General features: G+C 41.2%; 1 protein-coding gene across 2 annotated transcripts in view; it reads right to left on the minus strand.

Moving 5' to 3' along the window:
• Positions 1-23,549, minus strand: part of vps9d1 (VPS9 domain containing 1) — an 83,844-nt gene that overhangs the window by 15,285 nt on the left and 45,010 nt on the right. For both annotated transcript variants that reach the window (XM_061927986.1, XM_061927985.1), the window contains exons 10-14: positions 21,340-21,485; positions 14,683-15,024; positions 14,486-14,615; positions 3,311-3,516; positions 506-590 (exon numbers count right to left, since the gene is read on the minus strand). In XM_061927986.1, coding sequence (XP_061783970.1) covers positions 506-590; positions 3,311-3,516; positions 14,486-14,615; positions 14,683-15,024; positions 21,340-21,485 — 909 coding nt within the window. The remainder of the gene's footprint in view (positions 1-505; positions 591-3,310; positions 3,517-14,485; positions 14,616-14,682; positions 15,025-21,339; positions 21,486-23,549) is intronic.

Below are 23,549 nucleotides of genomic sequence, written 5' to 3' on the forward strand. Positions count from 1 at the left end.
TACATCATGACCCACTGAGTCTTTGTCTGACACTGAGTGCTTTATCCTGAATTCCACAAACCCTATCTCTCCCTCGCTTAGGCTTCTTGTTGGGTCCTGGGTCAGTTCCAAAACTAGACAGGACGACCCAGTTTCAGGCCTGGCCAGTAAGGGGCACTCTGTAGGGGGATAAAAAGCTTTGGACAACCCCTGCTGGGCCACATCTAACCGGTCAATGATTAGACCTGACAGAGAAACCTTTACAGCCCTGCTCTATAAATTATGTTCACACTCAACTTTAGGGGAGTCACGGCATCAAAAAACCTCTCATTTTAATAAGAAGCCTCGCCATTCTCAGATAACCAAGGTTTTGCCTTCAAGAAGTGAATCTTCAAGTGCACTACAGTAGTCTTTAGAAGACAAGCCTTAATTCTCCCTTTACATTTTCACAAAAAAAGTCTTAATACTTTTTTCCCCACATGACTGCCGTCATAAAAGAACATGCCAGAACTGATTATTTACTTACATGGCAGCTGTACTGGGTGCTGAATCCACCTCGTGAAGGCCTCTGTAGTCTTCAGCACAAGCGCAGATCAGGCGTAATGTCCTCACTGTAATAGAAGGAAAAACTAAACCAATACCTACTAGTAGGAACTAGGGATGTAACGGTGTGGTAGATACTGCGGTATTGCAGTTTCAAAATACTTACATTAATGCCGTGACATGTGTTGGTATCAAACGAAAACTTGGTGAGTAGTGTTTTCTGGCGCTTTTGCATTGGGCAGTCTCAAACTAAATTATATCTCCCAAAATACTTTGCACAGTGCAGATTTGGTTGGGGAAGGTGGGGGTGTGGGGCCATAAAGGGGTGAAAAAGAGGAAGCAGTCGAGAGAAGTGTCTTCGTAGTAGATGGATTTTTTTACCGGACATTTCCTGAAAATTTCGTCAAAATCTGTCCATAACTGTTTAAGTTATGTTGCTAACAAACAGACAAATAAACCCTGGCAAAAACAGAACCTCTTTGGCGGTGGTAATAAAATCTGCGTACTGCATACTTTCGTCTCCACCGTGCGGAGGGAAAGCTCCCAGTGGGAGCGCGGACACCACGGGGAATACTAATAATATGAAAACTTGATAAACCACACCCGGAAAATATATTTGATCCCAGTGAGGCTAAACATTAAATTGTGGGGTATATATATTATTAAAATGTTGAAGAGTTTCATTTAGTCTACTAATGTGTATTTATAAATGGTTGATTTAGTTAACAGTCAGCTTTTTCCTGAGAAACGGCATTTTCCAAATCGATAATAAAAAATGTTTACTGCAGGGACTTCTCAGAAAGCACATCAAACAGTTGTGAAGTGAAGTGAAGTGAAGTGAGTGAAGTGAAGTGTGAAGTGACTTCACACTTCACTTCACTTCACTTCACTTCACTAATTTGTATTTATAAATGGTTGATTTAGTTAACAGTCAGCTTTTTCCTGAGAAACGGCATTTTCCAAATCGATAATAAAAAATGTTTACTGCAGGGACTTCTCAGAAAGCACATCAAACAGTTGATGTGCCCGCACAATTATTTGCACTTAGAAATACATGTTGGTAGTAATACATTTGATTACAACATTTGAGCATTATGTTTATGTTCAATTACAGTAAGTGTGTTTATCATAAACATTCCTATCACTTCCTTTTACACATTATGACATTATTACCAAGCCTTTTTATGTGGACAATACCAGATTAATATCGTACCGCGGCCTTAATACCGTGACAATATTGTACTGTGAGATTTTGACAAAGTTGCATCCGTAGTAGGAATGTATCTTGGTGAAAAATATATGGTCACAGATGACTACAATGTATCCAAACGGACACCCTCTGGATGTTCAGCCAGTCCACCCCTTACAAAACACACAAAACTTGCAGAGGATGCAAGAGCACAGACAGTATAGTTTTTTTAGTTTGCTTTTTCCTGAACGATTAATATTTACAATTTGATTGCATTATTTGATGATTTTGATTTGATTCAAGAAAAAGGCTACAACTAGGCTAGGAAGATATATCATTCAATTATGGAACTATAAATCAGTACCATCACTTTTTATCACAAAAAAATCCCTTGTTTCATTGAAAAATAGTGTTTCTTCAACACTTTGTGCTCACTTACTATGATCTCAGTGCATTGCTAATAATAAAATACCACTGAGTACATACAAATTTGAGTATCCATTGAAGTTTCATAATAAAATTGCTTAGGTTTTAGAGTTTAGGAGCATAAGAAGTGTTAAGTTTGTTAAAGCTGTGTAGAGGGCTTATAAAGACTTTAAATGTACAGTACAGGCCAAAAGTTTGGACACACCTTCTCATTCAATGCGTTTTCTTTATTTTCATGACTATTTACATTGTAGATTGTCACTGAAGGCATCAAAACTATGAATGAACACGTGGAGATATGCACTTAACAAAAAAAGGTGAAATAACTGAAAACATGTTTTATATTCTGGTGTCTTCAAAATAGCCACCCTTTGCTCTGATTACTGCTTTGCACACTCTTGGCACTCTCTCGATGCGCTTTGAGAGGTAGTCACCTGATATGGTTTTCCAACAGTCTTGAAGGAGTTAGCTCATCGAGATAATGCCAAGAGTGTGCAAAGCAGTAATCAGAGCAAAGGGTGGCTATTTTGAAGAAACTAGAACATATAACATGTTTTCAGTTATTTCACTTTTTTTTGTTAAGTACATTACTCCACGTGTTCATTCATAGTTTTGATGCCTTCAGTGACAATCTACAATGTAAATAGTCATGAAAATAAAGAAAACACATTGAATGAGAAGGGGTGTCCAAACTTTTGGCTTGTACTGTATATAATGTTTAAATAAATCATAACATAGTATCCCTACTTTGCAGAAATTCACCTTCCACAAGCAGTTTATACCTTAACCCCTGCAATGATCGAGAGAATACTGTGCTTTGTACTCAAATGTAATGACTTTTTCAATCCAGCAGATGGCGCTACTTTGGGACCCATTACCTCTCTGCTTGGCACTCAGTATCAAGGGTTGGAATTGGGGGTTAAATCACCAAAAATGCTTCCCGGGCGCGGCCACCGCTGCTGCCCACTGCTCCCCTCACCTCCCAGGGGATGAACAAGGGGATGGGTCAAATGCAGAGGACAAATTTCACCACACCTAGTGTGTGTGTGACAATCATTGGTACTTTAACTTTAATTAGACATTGTGCTTGAGTAGCTAGACTTCCCTGTGGGTACTCACCCATTACCTGAGCTATTTGTATTTCTACAGAATAAATATTAAAAAAAATCTTACCAATACATTCCAACTTTCTTTGCGGGCAGAAGTCTTTTGTAAGAAGCTTCAGCTCTTGAACAGCACACTCGTAAGGGTAAGAACCTTTCAGTGTGTTAGGGTCCAGGGGGAACAGTGTCAAGGGTACACCAAAATCGAGAGGTGAAACATCCTGAAAGAGTTTCATTCGAATCTCACATGAGAGTTCTCTTTCCCTGTGGACCTTCCTGAAACAAAAAGTAAATAAAAGATAAACGTGAACAAAAAAATGAAACATGACAAAGTCGGTACAGTCTATATCATCCATCCATAATCTATAGCCATGTCCACACCAGGGTCACAGGTAAGCTGGAGCCTATCCCAGCTGACTGGGATAGGTAAGAAGTGGGGTACTCCCTGGATTGGTCACCAGCCAATCAGAGGGTACAATTATACTAACAACGATTCAACTCATTCAAACGCTTTAGAGTCTCTAATTAATCTATTGTGCATATTTTTGGAATGTGGGAGGAAGTCAGAGTACACGGCCAAAACCAACTCACTCCACAGTCAACAGGCAAACTCCACATAGAGATGATGGTCGAACCCTCAATCTCCTGACTGTGTGATGAAAAAAACAATATTTGGGCAAGTTGGATGAATTTAAAACTCATAACCAGCCAGCAGGATGTACTTTGCCCATAGCTCAATAATACCATATATAAATAATTATTCATATTTTAGTTACACCTATGCCTTTATGAAATTGCAAGTTTAGAATGGGTATTTCTCTTTCAAATAATCTGAAATGTATACATATTGTATGTAAAGGTATTATTTGCCACTGTGAAACATCAAAAAAGAGAGTTCACGCCATCTACTGGTCAATGAAAGAACTGGTCCGCTGTCCTCCATGTTAAAGATTACTAGATGTCCTCACACAATCACTTCATACACTAATTACTTTCAACATCTAAAGCTCAGGTCAGTAATGCATAAGTACCGATAACTTCAGTCACTGATGAAGACAGAAGAAAGAAAAAACAACATTTGCATACAGCCAAATTAAAATTTTTATTGATTTGCTGAGTTGAAACAAAAAAAAAGGTCAAAAAAATGTAATGAACAAAATTCTTAGCCCCTTAATAATTAGTAGTCAATGATATAGCTTTTTTGAGTAAAAAGTGGAAATAATGTGTTTTGGTAGTTTCTAATGAGTTTGGCATGTTTGCTGAGGAATTTTAGCTCATTTTTCAAGATCATCTAAATTGCTTGGTATCAGATCATTAACCCTATAACCTTCAACTCATCCACAGATTCTCCATAGGATTTAGGTCTGCATGCAGATGGGCCAATCAACAACTTTGATTCTAGTGTCCTTCAGAAAGTTATTGCCAAACGTTGATGTATGTTGAATGTCCTTGTCTTGTTGGAAGACCAAAGGACAACCCAAGATTAAACTACAAACCCTGTTTCCATATGAGTTGGGAAATTGTGTTAGATGTAAATATAAATGGAATACAATTGATTTGCAAATCCTTTTCAACCCATATTCAATTGAATGCACTACAAAGACAAGATATTTGATGTTCAAATAATAATTAACTTAGAATTTAATGGCTGCAACACGTGCCAAAGTAGTTGGGAAAGGGCATGTTCACCACTGTGTTACATGGCCTTTCCTTTTAACAACACTCAGTAAACATTTGGGAACTGAGGAGACACATTTTTGAAGCTTCTCAGGTGGAATTCTTGATGTACAGCTTAAGTTGTTCAACAGTCCGGGGTTCTCCGTTGTGGTATTTTAGGCTTCATAATGCGCCACACATTTTCAATGGGAGACGGGTCAGGACTACAGCAGGCCAGTCTAGTACCCGCACTCTTTTACTATGAAGCCACGTTGATGTAACACGTGGCTTGGCATTGTCTTGCTGAAATAAGCAGGGGCGTCCATGGTAACGTTGCTTGGATGGCAACATATGTTGCTCCAAAACCTGTATGTACCTTTCAGCATTAATGGCGCCTTCACAGATGTGTAAGTTACCCATGTCTACACCCCCATACCATCACAGATGCTGGCTTTTCAACTTTGCGCCTATAACAATCCAGATGGTTCTTTTCCTCTTTGGTCCGGAGGACACGACGTCCACAGTTTCCAAAAACAATTTGAAATGTGGACTCGTCAGACCACAGAACACTTTTCCACTTTGTATCAGTCCATCTTAGATGAGCTCAGGCCCAGCGAAGCCGACGGCGTTTCTGGGTGTTGTTGATAAACGGTTTTCGCCTTGCATAGGAGAGTTTTAACTTGCACTTACAGATGTAGCGACCAACTGTAGTTACTGACAGTGGGTTTCTGAAATGTTCCTGAGCCCATGTGGTGATATCCTTTACACACTAATGTCGCTTGTTGATGCAGTACAGCCTGAGGGATCGAAGCTCACGGGCTTAGCTGCTTACGTGCAGTGATTTCTCCAGATTCTCTGAACCCTTTGATGATATTACGGACCGTAGATGGTGAAATCCCTAAATTCCTTGCAATAGCTGGTTGAGGAAGGTTTTTCTTAAACTGTTCAACAATTTGCTCACGCATTTGTTGACAAAGTGGTGACCCTCGCCCTATTCTTGTTTGTGAATGACTGAGCATTTCATGGAATCTACTTTTATACCCAATCATGGCACCCACCTGTTCCCAATTTGCCTGTTCACCTGTGGGATGTTCTAAATAAGTGTTTGATGAGCATTCCTCAACTTTATCAGTATTTATTGCCACCTTTCCCAACTTCTTTGTCACGTGTTGCTGGCATCAAATTCTAAAGTTAATGATTATTTGCAAAAAAAAAAAGTTTATCAGTTTGAACATCAAATATGTTGTCTTTGTAGCATATTCAACTGAATATGGGTTGAAAATGATTTGCAAATCATTGTATTCCGTTTATATTTACATCTAACACAATTTCCCAACTCATATCGAAACGGGGTTTGTAATAGCTCGGGCTGGACGATTATGGCAAAAATATTCATCATGATTGTTTTGATTGATATTGTAATCACAATTAATTACACTATTATTGATTAATTTGAAAACATTAATATTTATTGTACTACCAAAATTCTAAATATAGCTTATTAAACATCTATCCATCCATCCATCTTCTTCCGCTTATCCGAGGTCGGGTCGCGGGGGCAGCAGCCTAAGCAGGGAAGCCCAGACTTCCCTCTCCCCAGCCACTTCGTCCAGCTCTTCCTTTGGGACCCCGAGGCGTTCCCAGGCCAGCCGGGAGACATAGTCTTCCCAATGTGTCCTGGGTCTTCCCCGCGGCCTCCTACCGGTCGGACGTGCCCTAAACACCTCCCTAGGGAGGCGCTCGGGTGGCATCCTGACCAGATGGCCGAACCACCTCATCTGGCTCCTCTCGATGTGGAGGAGCAGCGGCTTTACTTTGAGCTCCCCCCGGATGGCAGAGCTTCTCACCCTATCTCTAAGGGAGAGACCCGCCACCCGGCGGAGGAAACTCATTTCGGCCGCTTGTACCCGTGATCTTGTCCTTTCGGTCATAACCCAAAGCTCATGACCATAGGTGAGGATGGGAACGTAGATCGACCGGTAAATTGAGAGCTTTGCCTTCCGGCTCAGCTCCTTCTTCACCACAACGGATCGATACAGCATCCGCATTACTCAAGACGCCGCACCGATCCGCCTGTCAATCTCACGATCCACTCTTCCCTCACTTGTGAACAAGACTCCGAGGTACTTGAACTCCTCCACTTGGGGCAAGATCTCCTCCCCAACCCGGAGATGGCACTCCACCCTTTTCCGGGCGAGAACCATGGACTCGGACTTGGAGGTGCTGATTCTCATCCCAGTCGCTTCACACTCGGCTGCGAACCGATCCAGCGAGAGCTGAAGATCCTGGCCAGATGAAGCCATCAGGACCACATCATCTGCAAAAAGCAGAGACCTAATCCTGCAGCCACCAAACCAGATCCCCTCAACGCCTTGACTGCGCCTAGAAATTCTGTCCATAAAAGTTATGAACAGAATCGGTGACAAAGGGCAGCCTTGGCGGAGTCCAACCCTCACCGGAAACGTGTCCGACTTACTGCCGGCAATGCGGACCAAGCTCTGGCACTGAGCATACAGGGAGCGGACTGCCACAATCAGACAGTCCGATACCCCATACTCCCTGAGCACTCCCCACAGGACTTCCCGAGGGACACGGTCGAATGCCTTCTCCAAGTCCACAAAACACATGTAGACTGGTTGGGCAAACTCCCATGCACCCTCAAGGACCCTGCCGAGAGTATAGAGCTGGTCCACAGTTCCACGACCAGGACGAAAACCACACTGTTCCTCCTGAATCCGAGGTTCGACTATCCGGCGTAGCCTCCTCTCCAGTACACCCGAATAGACCTTACCGGGAAGGCTGAGGAGTGTGATCCCACGATAGTTAGAACACACCCTCCGATTCCCCTTCTTAAAGAGAGGAACCACCACCCCGGTCTGCCAATCCAGAGGTACCGCCCCCGATGTCCACGCGATGCTGCAGAGTCTTGTCAACCAAGACAGCCCCACAGCATCCAGAGCCTTAAGCATCCACCCCTGGGGCCTTGCCACCGAGGAGCTTTTTAACTACCTCAGCAACCTCAGCCCCAGAAATAGGAGAGCCCACCACAGACTCCCCAGGCACTGCTTCCTCATAGGAAGACGTGTTGGTGGGATTGAGGAGGTCTTCGAAGTATTCCCTCCACCGATCCACAACATCCGCAGTCGAGGTCAGCAGAACACCATCCTCGCCATACACGGTGTTGATAGTGCACTGCTTCCCCTTCCTGAGGCGGCGGATGGTGGTCCAGAATTGCTTCGAAGCCGTCCAGAAGTCGCTTTCCATGGCTTCCCCGAACTCCTCCCATGTCCGAGTTTTTGCCTCTGCGACCGCTGACGCCGCACACCGCTTGGCCTGTCGGTACCTGTCCGCTGCCTCAGGAGTCCCATGAGCCAAAAGAACCCAATAGGACTCCTTCTTCAGCTTGACGGCATCCCTCACCGCCGGTGTCCACCAACGGGTTCTAGGATTACCGCCACGACAGGCACCAACTACCTTGCGGCCACAGCTCCAATCAGCCGCCTCGACAATAGAGGCGCGGAACATGGTCCATTCGGACTCAATGTCCAGTACCTCCCTCGTGACATGTTCAAAGTTCTTCCGGAGGTGGGAATTGAAACTCTCTCTGACAGGAGACTCTGCCAGACGTTCCCAGCAAACCCTCACAATGCGTTTGGGCCTGCCAGGTCTGTCCGGCATCCTCCCCCACCATCGCAGCCAACTCACCACCAGGTGGTGATCGGTAGAAAGCTCCGCCCCTCTCTTCACCCGAGTGTCCAAAACATGAGGCCGCAAATCCGATGACACAACTACAAAGTCGATCATGGAACTGCGGCCTAGGGTGTCCTGGTGCCAAGTGCACATATGGACACCCTTATGTTTGAACATGGTGTTTGTTATTGACAATCTGTGACGAGCACAAAAGTCCAATAACAAAACACCACTCGGATTCAGATCCGGGCGGCCATTCTTCCCAATCACGCCTCTCCAGGTTTCACTGTCGCTGCCAACATGAGCATTGAAGTCCCCCAGTAGAACGAGGGAATCACCCGGGGGCGCACTCTCAAGTACTCCCTCGAGTGAATCCAAAAAGGGTGGGTACTCTGAGCTGCGGTTTGGCTTATTAAACAGTTACAAATTAGTAACAAATAGACCACAAGTAAAATAAAAATACATTAAAAAAAAGAAATATATATACTGTATATATGTCTTAATAAGGTTATCCAAAAAATAGTGCTCGATACCGTAGTAGAGCGCAATATATGTATGTGTGGGGAAAAAAAAAATCACAAGACTATTTCATCTCTACAGGCCTGTTTCATGAGGGGGTTCCCTCAATCATCAGGAGAAAATCTCCTGATGATTGAGGGAACCCCCTCATGAAACAGGCCTGTAGAGATGAAATAGTCTTGTGATTTTTTTCCCCCACACATACATATACTGTATATATATATATATATATATATATATATATATATATATCCATCCATTTTCTACCGCTTGTCCCTATCTCAGCTGCATTCGGGCGGAATGCGGTGTACACCCTGGACAAGTCGCCACCTCATCACAGGGCCAACACAGATAGACAGACAACATTCACACACTAGGGCCAATTTAGTGTTGTCAATCAACCTATCCCCAGGTGCATGTTTTTGGCGGTGGGAGGAAGCCGGAGTATATATATATATATATATATACGGTATATATATATATATATACCAATTAATTTAAGTTTTTCCGTTTAACTGTTTTTAATTCCGGTTTTTTTTTGTTTTTTTTTACCTTTCACACTTATTTTACCACCATAGAGTGTGTACATTTTGTGTCAAATAAAATTGCATAAAATGCCCCATCCATCCATTTTATACCGCTTGTCCCTCTATGGGCTGAAGGCGGGGTACACCCTGAACAAGTCACCGCCTCATCGCAGGGCCAACACAGATAAACAATTCCTTAATTAAATGGAAAAATCCTTACATTTATTGGTGCAACACATCTTCGGACAATTTTGACCAGTATTTTAGGCCAAAGCAAAAAATAGAATAAATGTATCAATAAGTGCTTTAAGTCCATTATTTTTGTGTAAGGTACTTTTTTTAAACCTTTATTTTGTTAGCGTTATCAGACAGTTATGTGGCGCACCGAACTTCTATTGTGAAGGGGGGAAGTGTGCTGTTCTCAGCTTAACGAGTAAAGAAAATGTATTTCAATGCAGAAAATATATGCCTTACTTTTTTTTTTAGTTTAGTGATTATTAAGTAGCGTTGTGTAGAATAAAAAGTACTAACCATGGTGAGAGACGTCTTTTTTTTCCACTCATACGCTCACTCATCTGTTTCACCGTTACAAGCTCTGGAATTTGCATGCATGTTGCGCGGCCCATTAATTGTTTTAGTTCGATTATTGAATTTTCATTATAGTGAGACGCCATAATCGAGATCGAAATCAAAATTTGATTAATTGTCCAGCTGTATTAATAGCTGACTTCTTTATTTTTCAAAAACTCAAAATACACTATATTGCCAGAAGTATTTGGCCACCTGCCTTGACTCACATATGAACTTGAAGTGCCATCCCATTCCTAACCCATATGGTTCAACAGTGTGTGAATGTGTGTGTGAATAGGTAAATGTGGAAATACTGTCAAAGCGCTTTGAGTATCTTGAAGGTAGAAAAGCGCTATACAAGTATAACCCATTTATCATTATTAACATGATGTCAGTCCACCTTTTGCAGCAATTACAGCCTCAACTCTTCTGGGAAGGCTGTCCACAAGGTTGCGGAGTGTGTTTATAGGAATTTTCGACCAGTCTTCCAAAAGCGCATTTGTGAGGTCACACACTGATGTCGAGAAGACCTGGCTTTCAGTCTCTGTTCTAATTCATCCCAAAGGTGTTCTATCGGGTTTAGGTCAGGACTCTGTGCAGGCCAGTCAAGTTCATCCACACCAGACTCTGTCATTCATGTCCTTATGGACCTTGCTTTGTGCACTGGTGCACAGTCATGTTGGAAGAAGAAGGGGCCTGCTCCAAACTGTTCCCACAAGGTTGGGAGCATGGAATTGTCCAAAATGTTTTGGTATCCTGGAGCATTCAAAGTTCCTTTCACTGGAACTAAGAGGCCAAGCCCAACTTCTGAAAAACAACCCCACACCATAATTCCTTCTCCACCAAATGTCACACTCGGCACAATGCAGTCCGAAATGTACCGTTCTCCTGTGAATCCCCAAACCCAGACTCGTCCGTCAGATTGCCAGATGGAAAAGCTTGATTCATCACTCCAGGGAACGCGTCTCCACTGCTCTAGAGTCCAGTGGCGACGTGCTTTACACCACTGCATCCGACGCTTTGCATTGGACTTGGTGATGTATGGCTTAGATACAGCTGCGCGGCCATGGAAACCCATTCCATGAAGCTCTCTGCGTACTGTACGTGGGCTAATTGGAAGGTCACATGAAGTTTAGAGCTCGGTAGCAACTGACTGTGCAGAAAATCGGCGACCTCTTTGCACTATGCGCTTCAGCATCCACTGACCCCTCTCTGTCAGTTTACGTGGCCTACCACTTCGTGGCTGAGTTGCTGTTGTTCCCAAACTCTTCCATTTTCTTATAATAAAGCCGCCGGTTGACTTTGGAATATTTAGGAGCGAGGAAATTTCACGACTGGATTTGTTGCACAGGTGGCATCCTACGACAGTTCCACGCTGGAAATCACTGAGCTCCTGAGTGCGGCCCATTCTTTCACAAATGTTTGTAGAAACAGTCTCCATGCCTAAGTGCTTGATTTTATACACCTGTGGCCTGGCCAAGGGATTAGGACACCTGATTTTGATCATTTTGATCGGTGTCCGAATACTTTTGGCAATATAGTGTAGTTTATTTTATGGTCCTGAAACAACAAAACACCTTAGCATGATGCATATTGTAACATCACTACCTCTGGGGTTGAATCACCCTTCCTTTTTTAAACAAAGACCAAACAGCTCAAGTTGACTAACTTCTAAAACTCATCATAATGTTTCACATTCTCTCTGGCAGACTTCAGTCAAGCTTTGATGTTCTGCTGCTGAGGTTTTTGTTCAACGTTGGCCATGAAGATCACTTCATCCACAACAATGACGAGAAACATCAAGTGTACATGACGACAAAACAACTTTGCAGAGATCACATGTTAAATTATTTTCTCTCCAAAGTTCTAGAAATGTTGTGTTCTTGACACTTGTAACAGTGAATGTATGAATATAAATGTATAATCGCCTCATATTATGACACAATTGCATATGCATTTGATTACTTAATTTTTGTACACACAAATTGATGGATAACTTGCTTTGAAATCATAAGTCAAGGTGACAAGCAGATAGGGATGGAAATGGATAAACATTTTCGATTCTGCTTTTAACTGTTCGGTTCTTCGTCGATTCTCTTATCGATTCTCATTTGGATAAAAGGATTTAAAAAAAGTTGATTCACCGTTTAGTTTAGAAAAAAAACATGAGTATACGTACAAAACAGTGAGGCCTTCCTTAAAAGACACACAGCCTTGATGGGGCGCCAGAAAAAATGTTTTGTTTTGAAAATAACTATAATAAAATATTGTACTGTAGTAATAAACAAATTACAACATAACTAATTATTTGACAAATGACAATTACACAAAAATGTTACGTAACATGAAATTAAGTTAATTATATTTATATAGTGCTTTTCCCTTGAGACTCTCAACTACATCAGCAATTATTTTGACTTGAGGGGCCAAATTTAGAGAAAAAAATGTGTCTGGGGGCCGGTATATCTATTTTAAGGAACACTAATACAAAACCTCAAAGTAATGTCTGATTGAATGCTAAAAGCGTTATGACAGACCGCCTTAAACGGAATGGAATTTTAATTTTTTTTTACTGAATGAGACACCTAGAATGAACATGAAAATAAAGACTGTGGGATTTACAATATTAACCCACATATGAACGCCACACCCCCTCCCGATCGACATATTATACAATCAAGAAAAACGCAACAAAAATGCAACAAACACAGCGAAATATGAATGAGAAGGGTAAAAAAAACCCACCTACAATCTGATATATCTGATATATCACTAAGCTTTACAACTTTGTTGTAAAAATCTCCTTCGGCGTCTGTCCATGACACTAGCATTTCAGGCTGGCCGCTCTGGACACACTCTGTGGAAATGTTCCCCACCCACACTGCTTGGTGCCTAATCTTAGCTGCTGTGACTTAGATTACCATAGTAACTAACTATATTACCATAGTAACTAGTATATCATGCAAAAGCGCAGATTTTGCACTATACTCTGTATAGTTCAAGACTTACGGTCATTTGAAAACATTGTTGCACATCATAATGGCAGCTACAGTTTCCATCTTAAAGATCTAAAAAATGTATTTGGGAATGTCCGGCGGGCCAGATTGAAAAGCCTAATGGGCCTCATGCGGCCCCCGGACCTTAATTAGCCCAGGTCTGATCTACATCTATTTAAGCTACATTTAAACCAGTGTGGGTGGCACTGGGAGCAGGTGGGTAAAGTGTCTTGCCCAAGGACAAAACAGCAGTGACTAGGATGGAGGAAGCGGGGATCGAACCTGGAACCCTCAAGTTGCGGGCAGGGCCGCTCTACCAACCAAGCCGCACTGCCCCGTGTTTAACATTTTTCAAATAGAAATGAAAAGTATTTATTTAAAAAAAATTTAATACAGTATACATGCTGTGAGCTCAAAAGTAAGTACAATTTCATCAGTCAAAGACAACTACAAGCAAGTCAAGTACAACTGTACAATTTTTCAACCATCGACTATTAAAATTAACTATTATTTTGCGGAAAATTAAGCAAATCTTTTGATAGTCTGTTAGTTACCTGCAGTTTTAACAGCAGACATTGCCACTGCTGCTAGTGGTGATTCCACGTTATCACATGCTGTGTCTGCTGATGTTTATGCTAGTATTTGATGCAAAATCCACTTTGCAAGTTGCCCTGTTGCTTTAATTTCTCGTGAATAATTGAAATCTGTTAATTGATGTTGTGCATGCCGACAGGTATCAAATCATCAAAAACCTGGGAGCCGGTTCTCAACAACAACCAGTTTTCGATTCTGATCCCTACAAGCAGATGTTTAAGTATATATTTTTACTTTTACAAACAAATTGTATGGTTTTTTAAGAATAAACTTTAAAAAATATTTTTTAGGCCATCTCCCTGCTTATTCGCTATGTGTAGATGTCATTTTGAAAAGGTTTTATTGAAATATACCAAACAATACATTGCAGAATCAGTTTGAATTGAGAATCGTGTGGAATCGAGAAGCGATTCTGAATCGAATCGTCACCCCAGGATTTTCACCTCTAATGATAATATATTTGTTGCATGAGCAGATAATATTCAAGTTTAAAACCTGGTGGCTGTGGATCCATAGGGGGAATCCGTGGTGTGCTACGTGGGACACTGTGTCGCCCGGGTGTGTGTGCGTCCATTAAGTGCGGTCAAACTGACATGGTTGAACCAGGAAGAGCTCATTCCAACGCGAGTAATTTCAAAGCAGCCACCTATGCGAGACAAACAGCAGTTTCGAGAGCTAAGAGAAAGCAATTACCTGAAAAGAGCAAGCAAGGCGCTCCATAGGGGCATGAAAAAGGACTCCTCGATGCTGGCCAGGCACAAGTCCTTATAGCTGGCCGTGTTCAGACACTCAAAGGACAGCAAACAAAGTGATAGAAGTTGCTCTAAAATAAAGAGATGGAATTATTGAGTGTGCCACTTCATATGCTTCCATTCTCTCTTCAAACTCACCAATGGCTATATGTATGTCTTTGACAATTGCCTTCAGGTGTTGTTTTAGCGCCCTCATCTCCAGGTCTGAAAAGGTTTCCTCCTCCAGCTCTTGACAAGTGGCCCTATCACCGCTTAGCTCCGGGTCAAAGCAAGAGTCTTTAGTGCTGCTGTCCAGCTGATCCCAGTCTATCTCGGAGAGAAACTGCTCTAAATCTTCAAAAGAGTTGTTGAGCTCCTTTGTCATATACGGGTGACGCTCCTTCCCTTCTCCCACATCATCGGTAATGTTTACGTCATGAGAGAGTGACGGCGAAAGCAAGGAGTCGCTGGTGAAGCCCTGGTTACTGCTTGGAGTGCTGCCTGATGATGGTTATAATAGATAATGATGCACAAACAATCATCAAAATGTTTTATCCAATCGTTGGTCAATACAAAGGATTGGGGAAAAGCATCTCCATGATGACAAAATGATTTGTAGTAAACAACTGTCAGAACAAAAGTGACATTTATTGATGTTTTTTTTTTTTTTTAATGGTAAATTTGGAAAACAATTTGATTATAACTAAATAATAAATATTTTTTGTCAAACCTATCCAAGCTAGGGTTGTACGGTATACCGGTATTAGTATAATACCGCGATACTAATGAATCATATTCGGTACTATACCCCTATACTGAAAAGTACTACTTCTAAATCACCAATCCTCGCATCCATGGCGACAGATAAAGTAAGTTTCTTACAAGTATCATCCTGCAGGACGAGGAATAGCTAAACATGCTTCACTACACACCGTAGCTCACCGGCGTCAAAATGTAAACAACCGCCATTGGTGGATCTACACTTAACATCCACTGTAATGATACCAAGTACAGTAGCGTATCTAGTCGATAATACTATGATTACGTCGATATTTTTTGGCATCACAACATCTTCTTTTAAAAAAAAATTATATTATGTTTATAAACTCAGGATATATGTCCATGGACACATTAAGACTTTGAATATGATCAATGTATGATCCTGTAACGACTTGGTATCGGATTGATACCCAAATGTGTGGTAACATCCAAAACTAATGTAAAGCATCAAACAAGAGAAGAATAAGTGATTATTACATTTTAACAGAAGTGTAGATAGAACATGTTAAAAGAGAAAGTAAGCAGATATTAACAGTAAATGAACAAGTAGATTAATAATTCATTTTCTAACACTAATTTTGACAAAATAATAGAATGATAAATGACACAATATGTTACTGCATATTTCAGCAGCTAAATTAGGAGATTTTGTTTGCTTACTTACTAATAAAAGACAAGTTGTCTGTATGCTCACTATTTTATTTAAGGACAAAATTGCAACAAGGAACAACAAGGTTTAATGTACCGTACGATTTTTTGTTAAAATAAAGCCAATAATGCAATTTTTTGTGGCCCCCTTTATTTAGAAAAGTACCGAAAAGTATCGAAATAATTTTGGTACCGGTACCAAAATATTGGTATCGGGACAACACTAAATCCAAGTACATTCTAAGTCCTCTTGGCTAGTGATTTTCAACCACTGGCAGTGTTGGGAGCACACAGAGGTTGTTTTTGGGATGTGCATGTCGTGCAACACAAGATTGAATGGGGAGCCATGTGTGGCGTGTGCTCGACACAGAAGCATTGTCTGTCGGGTTCGGGACTGTTCTTCGTGCGGTACGCACATAGAGCGCGGCAAGGCGTGCGAACTGTGTTCAGGGGTCAAAAAGCATGGTTGTTGGCAGGTCTGTTGGTCACTCTCTGGGAGGGGAGGGCACATGTGTGATAGTGTCTTTCACATCTGAACCGATACGGTACCAACTCATGCTACCTGAGAATCAATACAGGTACTTAACTGTACCAATTTTTAGTACTTGTGTGTGTGTTCATGTGATAATAAATGTTTATTGTACAATTATTTTTTTTTCATTTAACATTAGCAGTGAGCTGATAATGATAACTGTGCTGTTCAATATTTTCTTACACTTCTGAGTATGATTTGTTCCTACTCCATTTCGAACATGTTGAATACAGAAACTGGAAATTGTGATGTATCATGTTGTATGCATGTATGTTCGAAATAAACACAAACTCAACTCAACTCAACAACTCGACTTAATGTCTTGTCTATTGTTGAGTCCTACAAAGGTTTTATACTGTAAGTACAGCGGTAACTCAACCTACCAGCCCATTGCTTTCCACGACTAAGCTCATAACTCCAAACATTCACATATTAAAGCGGCCTCGCCAATTGAAATGCACTGAAAAATATTTAATCTGTGCTTGACCACCCCAAAAAACACCACAATTTTAACATTAAACATGCCTGTTAAAAAGATAAAACAAACTTCTAGATAAGAAATATTGTTTGTAGTTGGTAAGAAAAACAATACAATATTCATAGATAATACATTCTGTATTATCAGAACCATCAGCTGCCTCACTAATATATTAGTGTCCATACTATGGAAGTATTACAGTAGCAAAACTATTTGCAAATGCGTATCTCAATTTGTGCGTCTGTAACAGGACTCATGATTCCGTGTACTAATTTGTGTGTCGGTACAGTATCCTTATCTGTGTGAGTGTGTGTAATCAGATCTGCGTGTGTGTGTTTTAAATTGTGTTTCAGTATTTAGATTTCTGTGTGTGTATAAAAAATGTGTGTGTTTAGATTTGTGTGAAGCAGGAACCCTGTTTGGCTGTCTTTTTACACATGACTTTTGCAACACTTCTGCCATGTTAAGAGTTGTGTGTCTGTGCAGCAATCTGAACGTGTAGAAAAACATCACCTTTTATTTCCCTATACTCACCACTAGTCGGTGCCTAACACCCACTCATGTTATTCTGTGTTGAAGCCACCACAGTAGACAAATTGCTCAGCAAATTGATCCTGGTCTCTGGACAGAGACGACAGGGCATGATATTCCAGTAAGTATAAATACATGATTTGTGTGGAAAAATACTTGACTATTGCCTGTGATGTCCATGTTTATTTTAGGGCTTGCCACGCCAAACATGTGGGAATGAGTGTGGGATTGGTATGCTCATGGTAAAGTGTAAATTTCTTGCGAAAGTATACGTGGGCATCAGTCAACAATGTAACAATGTAAATCGATTAATAAACTTGCAACACTAAATTGGCCCTAGTGTGTGGATGTGAGTGTGAATGTTGTCTGTCTATCTGTGTTGGCCCTGCGATGAGGTGGCGACTTGTCTAGGGTGTACCCCGCCTTCCGCCCGATTGTAGCTGAGATAGGCTCCAGCGCCCCCCGCGACCCCAAAGGGAATAAGCGGTAGAAAATGGATGGATGGGAAACTTGCCTTGTTTCCTAGCTCCTATGTTATAGTATACCCTTTCCATTGTGTTTGCTTTCCATGAGGTAATTTTAATCAAAAATGGTAAACAAAGAAGAATAAAAGTATAAAAAATAAATAACAATAAAAAAAGTTCCAAGCTTTACAAACAAATAGATCTTGGTGTTTTATGTGGAGTGCTATTGTGAAGTTGCAATTTCACAGTCAACAAGTAGGTGGCACTGTCCAAAAAACATTAGAGGTCTGAACGGGCAGCCTCCGGGTCTGCAGACACATAGTATTGTGATTGTCGGCGATATTAACATTTAAAATGCAGGCTCCGCTGCATATCAGAGCAAACAGTTTAACAACAGACAGTGAGCCAACCACTAGGGGGCGACAGAAAAACAGTGGACTCATCTAAGACTGAGTAAGAATGAGTGAGAACAAAAGATGACAGTAGATCAACTAGTCACTTGTAGCTCCAAAAATATTAGGGAAAAAAATTAATGCATTATTACATCGTTGCCCTCCCATACCACAGAGTTACCCACAGGATACCAACAGGCACGCGTTTTAACCCTGGAACACGACCGCACGCCTTTCCATTCTCTAGGCAACCCACCGCTCGTTCCTTCCATCCATCCATTTCCTACCACTTGTCCCTTTTGGGGTAGCGGGGGGTGCTGGAGCCTATCTCTGAAATGTGGAATTTCTCCTGCGCAGATGAACTAAGGCGTATGGCGAACGAGTTTCACGGCAAAGCTGTGTTGGTGTGCACACCCAAACAAACCATTTCAGGTGACTACCTCTTGAAGCTCATCGAGAGAATGCCAAGAGTGTACAAAAAAGTAATCAGAGCAAAGGGTGGTTATTTTGAAGAAACTAGAAAAAAAACATGTTTTCAGTTATTACACCTTTTTTGTTAAGTACAAAGATTAAAAAAAACGCATTGAATGAAAAAAGTGTGTCCAAACTTTTGGCCTGTACTGTATATATATTGGGGCGGCATGGCGTAGTGGGTAGAGCAACCGTGCCAGAAACCTGAGGGTTGCAGGTTCGCTCCCCGCCTCTTACCATCCAAAAATCGCTGCCGTTGTGTCCTTGGGCGGGACACTTCACCCTTTGCCCCCGGTGCCACTCACACCGGTGAATTGAATGATGAATGATAGGTGGTGGTCGGAGGGGCCGTTGGCGCAAATTGCAGCCACGCTTCCGTCAGTCTACCCCAGGGCAGCTGTGGCTATGAAAGTAGCTTACCACCACCAGGTGTGAATGAATGATGGGTTCTACATGTAAAGCGACTTTGGGTACTTAGAAAAGCGCTATATAAATCCCAGGTATTATCATTATTATACCATGAGCAGTACATGTGTTCCTTGTAGTATTAGCCTTTTGTGCATAATCTTATTTTTTCTTGTTTGCACTCAATGATCACACTTTGCAACGGAATATTCATTTTGGTTAGCCCTTTGTGTTTTGTACATTTGATTTTATTATTGATTAATTATTTTTATTTTAGGTTTCATTTTGAAATGAAAGCCAAGTACACATACTGTTTGTTTAAAATAGAAAGAGCAATAAAATACATTTTACATAACAGTAAATAATATTAATGAAAATAATCAAGATTATTAGTTTGGCCATAATAATGCCGCCGTCCACATCACTTTTATTGTGAAGGCTGGAAATGTGCTTCTGTTTTTTGACAACTATTATGTTTTGGAGTGTGGAGACAACTTGAGGTTGTTTAGAATATAAACAGTATCCCTAAAGTTCCTGCTTCCATCCTGTCTTCACTTCAAAGTTCTTGTCTGTACTTTTTGCATCGGGGATGTCGTCCACAACAACACACGCAGATGAGATGTGTTGTCCTGGCTAGCATTAGCTTTTCAGTTTGTACAAATATTCCTTCTCCTCATGATGACAGCATTTCATTCACATTTATGTCAATTTCCGTGATATTCCGCATTTTACAATAGATTTTGTTTTGGTTTCAAAATTCCAAGATTGCGTTAATGCTAAAATAATAAGGTCCTACTTAAGTCGGACGTAAGGTCATGTGCAACCACTGTATCGAAATATGGTGTCATCCAGTGGTGTGCCGTCAGGGCCAGCGAGGCCTTCTCTGCTGTCCTAACATAATCAGAAATCATGATCATAATTAAAGATACAATTATATTTACTTTTCCTAAATATCTAAAAGTATTCATATTCTCTTCATGTCATATTATGCTCCTTCCAGTGCTGTTGTTTTTAGTTTTAGTTTCTATCCAATCAGAATTCAGCTAGCTTATGTTGCCATGCTGCACCAAATCTGCCCGAGGCCTTCAGAATCAACAATGTGGGAGTCCGTGCACTGTAAGTGAACAGGGACATAGAGTTGATAGACATTTGTGATAGCCAATCAGATCACAAGTAGTCGTCAGTCATGCCTTCTAGCTGGAACTAAGGTTGAACGTGACATTTACGTGTCCTGTGATTGGATACTCATCGGGGCAGTTAGTGGATGAATTTGAGAACACACACAGTTGAGACACAGCTGCGGTAGCCAGTCAGATCACAAGTTGTTGACAGTAGCCTATGTAAGTAACCTGATGTCCATGAGACTGTGATTGAATACTCACTTGTCATTCGAAAGTGAGTATCCATTCACAAGTTTTTATTTAGCAGGAAGCAGGAAGTGTTGCGCCGTAGCCATACCGGGATAGCAGAGAAGGAGAACAAAAAGTTTATTAGGTGGCAGATATATATGGCAGATATATATTTCAAAGGCCATTTTCAAAAGGAATATTTAAAGAGAAACTACATCTTGTGAGACGATGTCGGCCAACCCCAGAAGCTTACTCAGCTGTTCTGGCAATGAAATGGGGGAAATGCCCGCCATTTCCACTCGAATAAGCCGACTACAAGGTGTACCACTGGGTTATATACGGCGTCGAATAGGTGCTACAAATTGTGAGTTCAAATATTTAATATTTTCACTTTTAATATGTTTTTTGCAATTTTAATTTTGACAGTACCACATAAGATATGTTTTAATTGCTAATGCGTTTTAATAGATTTTTAAATGAGCCAGAAAAAAACCCGTTTTGTACACTGTTGATTCAATGCCCGGTAGGGCATAAATGTGTTCCAGCGATGGTCATGCGATTACATCAATTATGGTATTTTGAGAGGTAATCATTGAAGTCGGACAGGTGGGAAACGCACGGCCCGCCACTGGTATCATCTGAATTTACGTGAATTCGTACTGGGTAGTATTGACACATTTCGAGTGGTCAATCAACCCCTGCATTAGATGTGGTTTTATAGCATTATATTCCTGTGTAAAATGAGATGGGGCACAATAAACCCTACCTGGATGTACGGGGTTGTTACTGCTGTCGGATGGTCTCACTGCTCGTGCACTACTTGTTGGTAGTCCTTTACTGACAATCGGATAAAGCCTGTTGTAGATGCGATATTGTTGTTTCTTCAGCAGCTTCACCACTGGATGATCAGAACTGCAGGAGACAAAGGACTTAATAAGTATGTTGTTACATAAACTTAGTAACAAGGGGTGAAATGAAAGCATGTATGCAAACTTTTCGGAGGGTTGAACTGGGGGTTCAATCCCCACCTTCTACCATCCTAGTCACATCCGTTGTGTCCTTGAGCAAGACACTTCACCCCTTGCTCCTGATGGCTGCTGGTTAGCGCCTTGCATGGCAGCTCTCGCCATCAGTGTGTGAATGTGTGTGTGAATGGGTGAATGTGGAAATACTGTCAAAGCTCTTTGAGTACCTTGAAGGTAGAAAAGCGCTATACAAGTACAACCCATTTATCATTTATTTATTTATTTTTCATTACGTCACGGTCCATTATTTTATACTGATACACACAATTTTTTTTATATACAAAATGCACTGTGGCATTACTTTATTAGAAGAGCACATATTTATTCATTAATTGGGTGTGTGTGGGGGCGCGGCGTGTCTGTGTTTAATAACAAGACATAATGGCGAAGGAGAAGTCGAGTTTCTTAACATGGAGATATTCTCACTACTTTTCTTTTGTCGAGCACAAAGAAAAGAACATTTTAGTTAAATATAAATTGTGTCTTGGATCAAAGATCCTATCTACTGACCAAAACAGCAAATCAAATCTGCTGAAACAGCTACAAAAGCAACATGCTTCGACGAAGCTAGTAAAGAGAGACACACTTCACCTCCACCTCCAACAGCAGCTGGATTTTAACGGAGGGACTGCTAGCCAGGACAACATTGATAGAGCCATTGCAGCGTATGTGCTAGAAGACATGCAGTCTACCGTGGAGTCACCCACTTTCAGGCAGCTGGACACAGTAGACAGTGAGTACATAAACATGGAAAGCGAGCTAAAGAAAACACTCAAAACTCTGCCTCTGCTCATCATTCATCACTGAAGGTACACACACTCTGTCAATTCTCTTATATACTATTTCATTCTAGACTTCTAGAGTGTTTGATTATCACATCACTCTAAATGTATAGACTATAAAGTTCACAAACATAAAGAGGGATCCTCGTGGGCCAGGCCAATCTTTCCTTATCTCGAAACTAAAACTGGGGAAATGCGTAGAGTATTCTGGGCTTCAGTACAGTGTTGATCTCCTGAAAACATGATTTTATTTCACAATTCCTTGAGAGAGAAAAACGCCTGGTTAGGCTTTGTGTATAGCAGTATGTGTGCTGTATATAGTGACATGACATATAATCATGTCATGTGTGCCTTCCTTGGGTGAAGCCAGGTTTACAGCTATGTTGTGACATGTTATTATACGGTTTGTTACTAATGTATGTTATGTTGCAGCTATTTAAAATAGTTTTGTCAAATTGTTCTGGCCCAAAAGAAATTGGCCCTTTGAAACATATCTTTGTCTTTGTGTGTTGTATGTAGACCACATTGCTTAGCAGAGTTCAGTGATGCAAATGCATGTCAAGTTGATCAACAGATTGTATTATTCTCCAGTGCAATAACAGTACTGAAATGAAGGCTAAAAGGGCATTAAGGGGAGCATAAAAAAAATAAAAAATGTAACTAAATAGTTACTTTTCACAGTAACGCATTACTTTTTGGTGTAAGTAACTGAGTTCCTTTTGAAATAAAGTAACTAGTTACTGGTTTCCAGTAACTAACCCAACACTGGTCTAAACTAGCTACATCCTTAGAAACTGCTCAACTACTGGTCAAGCACGTTTTCCACATTCATGGTATTTTTCTGGACCTGGTCTTGGACAGGTGACCCCAATTTTCATACCAAATATGGCCGGCTTTTTTTGCAAGTCATTGGGGGCCACCCGGACCCTTTCGTCAAGATATCATCCCTATATCATCCCTAGACCTTCGGCGCTGGCTAACCCCGATCTGGAGGCAGCACTTCGCTGTGTATGCCACCGACACTCTTCGTCCTGGTCCGCCCACCTCCCTTGGGTGGAGTACACTCACAATTCCCTCTTCTTCTCGGCCACAGGTATGTCTCCTTTTAAAGTCGGCTACAGTTACCAGCTGCCTCTTTGTCCTTTGTCCCAGGAGTCGGAGATTGCAAT

The sequence above is a fragment of the Nerophis lumbriciformis genome, linkage group LG35 (genome assembly GCF_033978685.3).
Source record: "Nerophis lumbriciformis linkage group LG35, RoL_Nlum_v2.1, whole genome shotgun sequence".
Lineage (NCBI taxonomy): Eukaryota > Metazoa > Chordata > Actinopteri > Syngnathiformes > Syngnathidae > Nerophis > Nerophis lumbriciformis.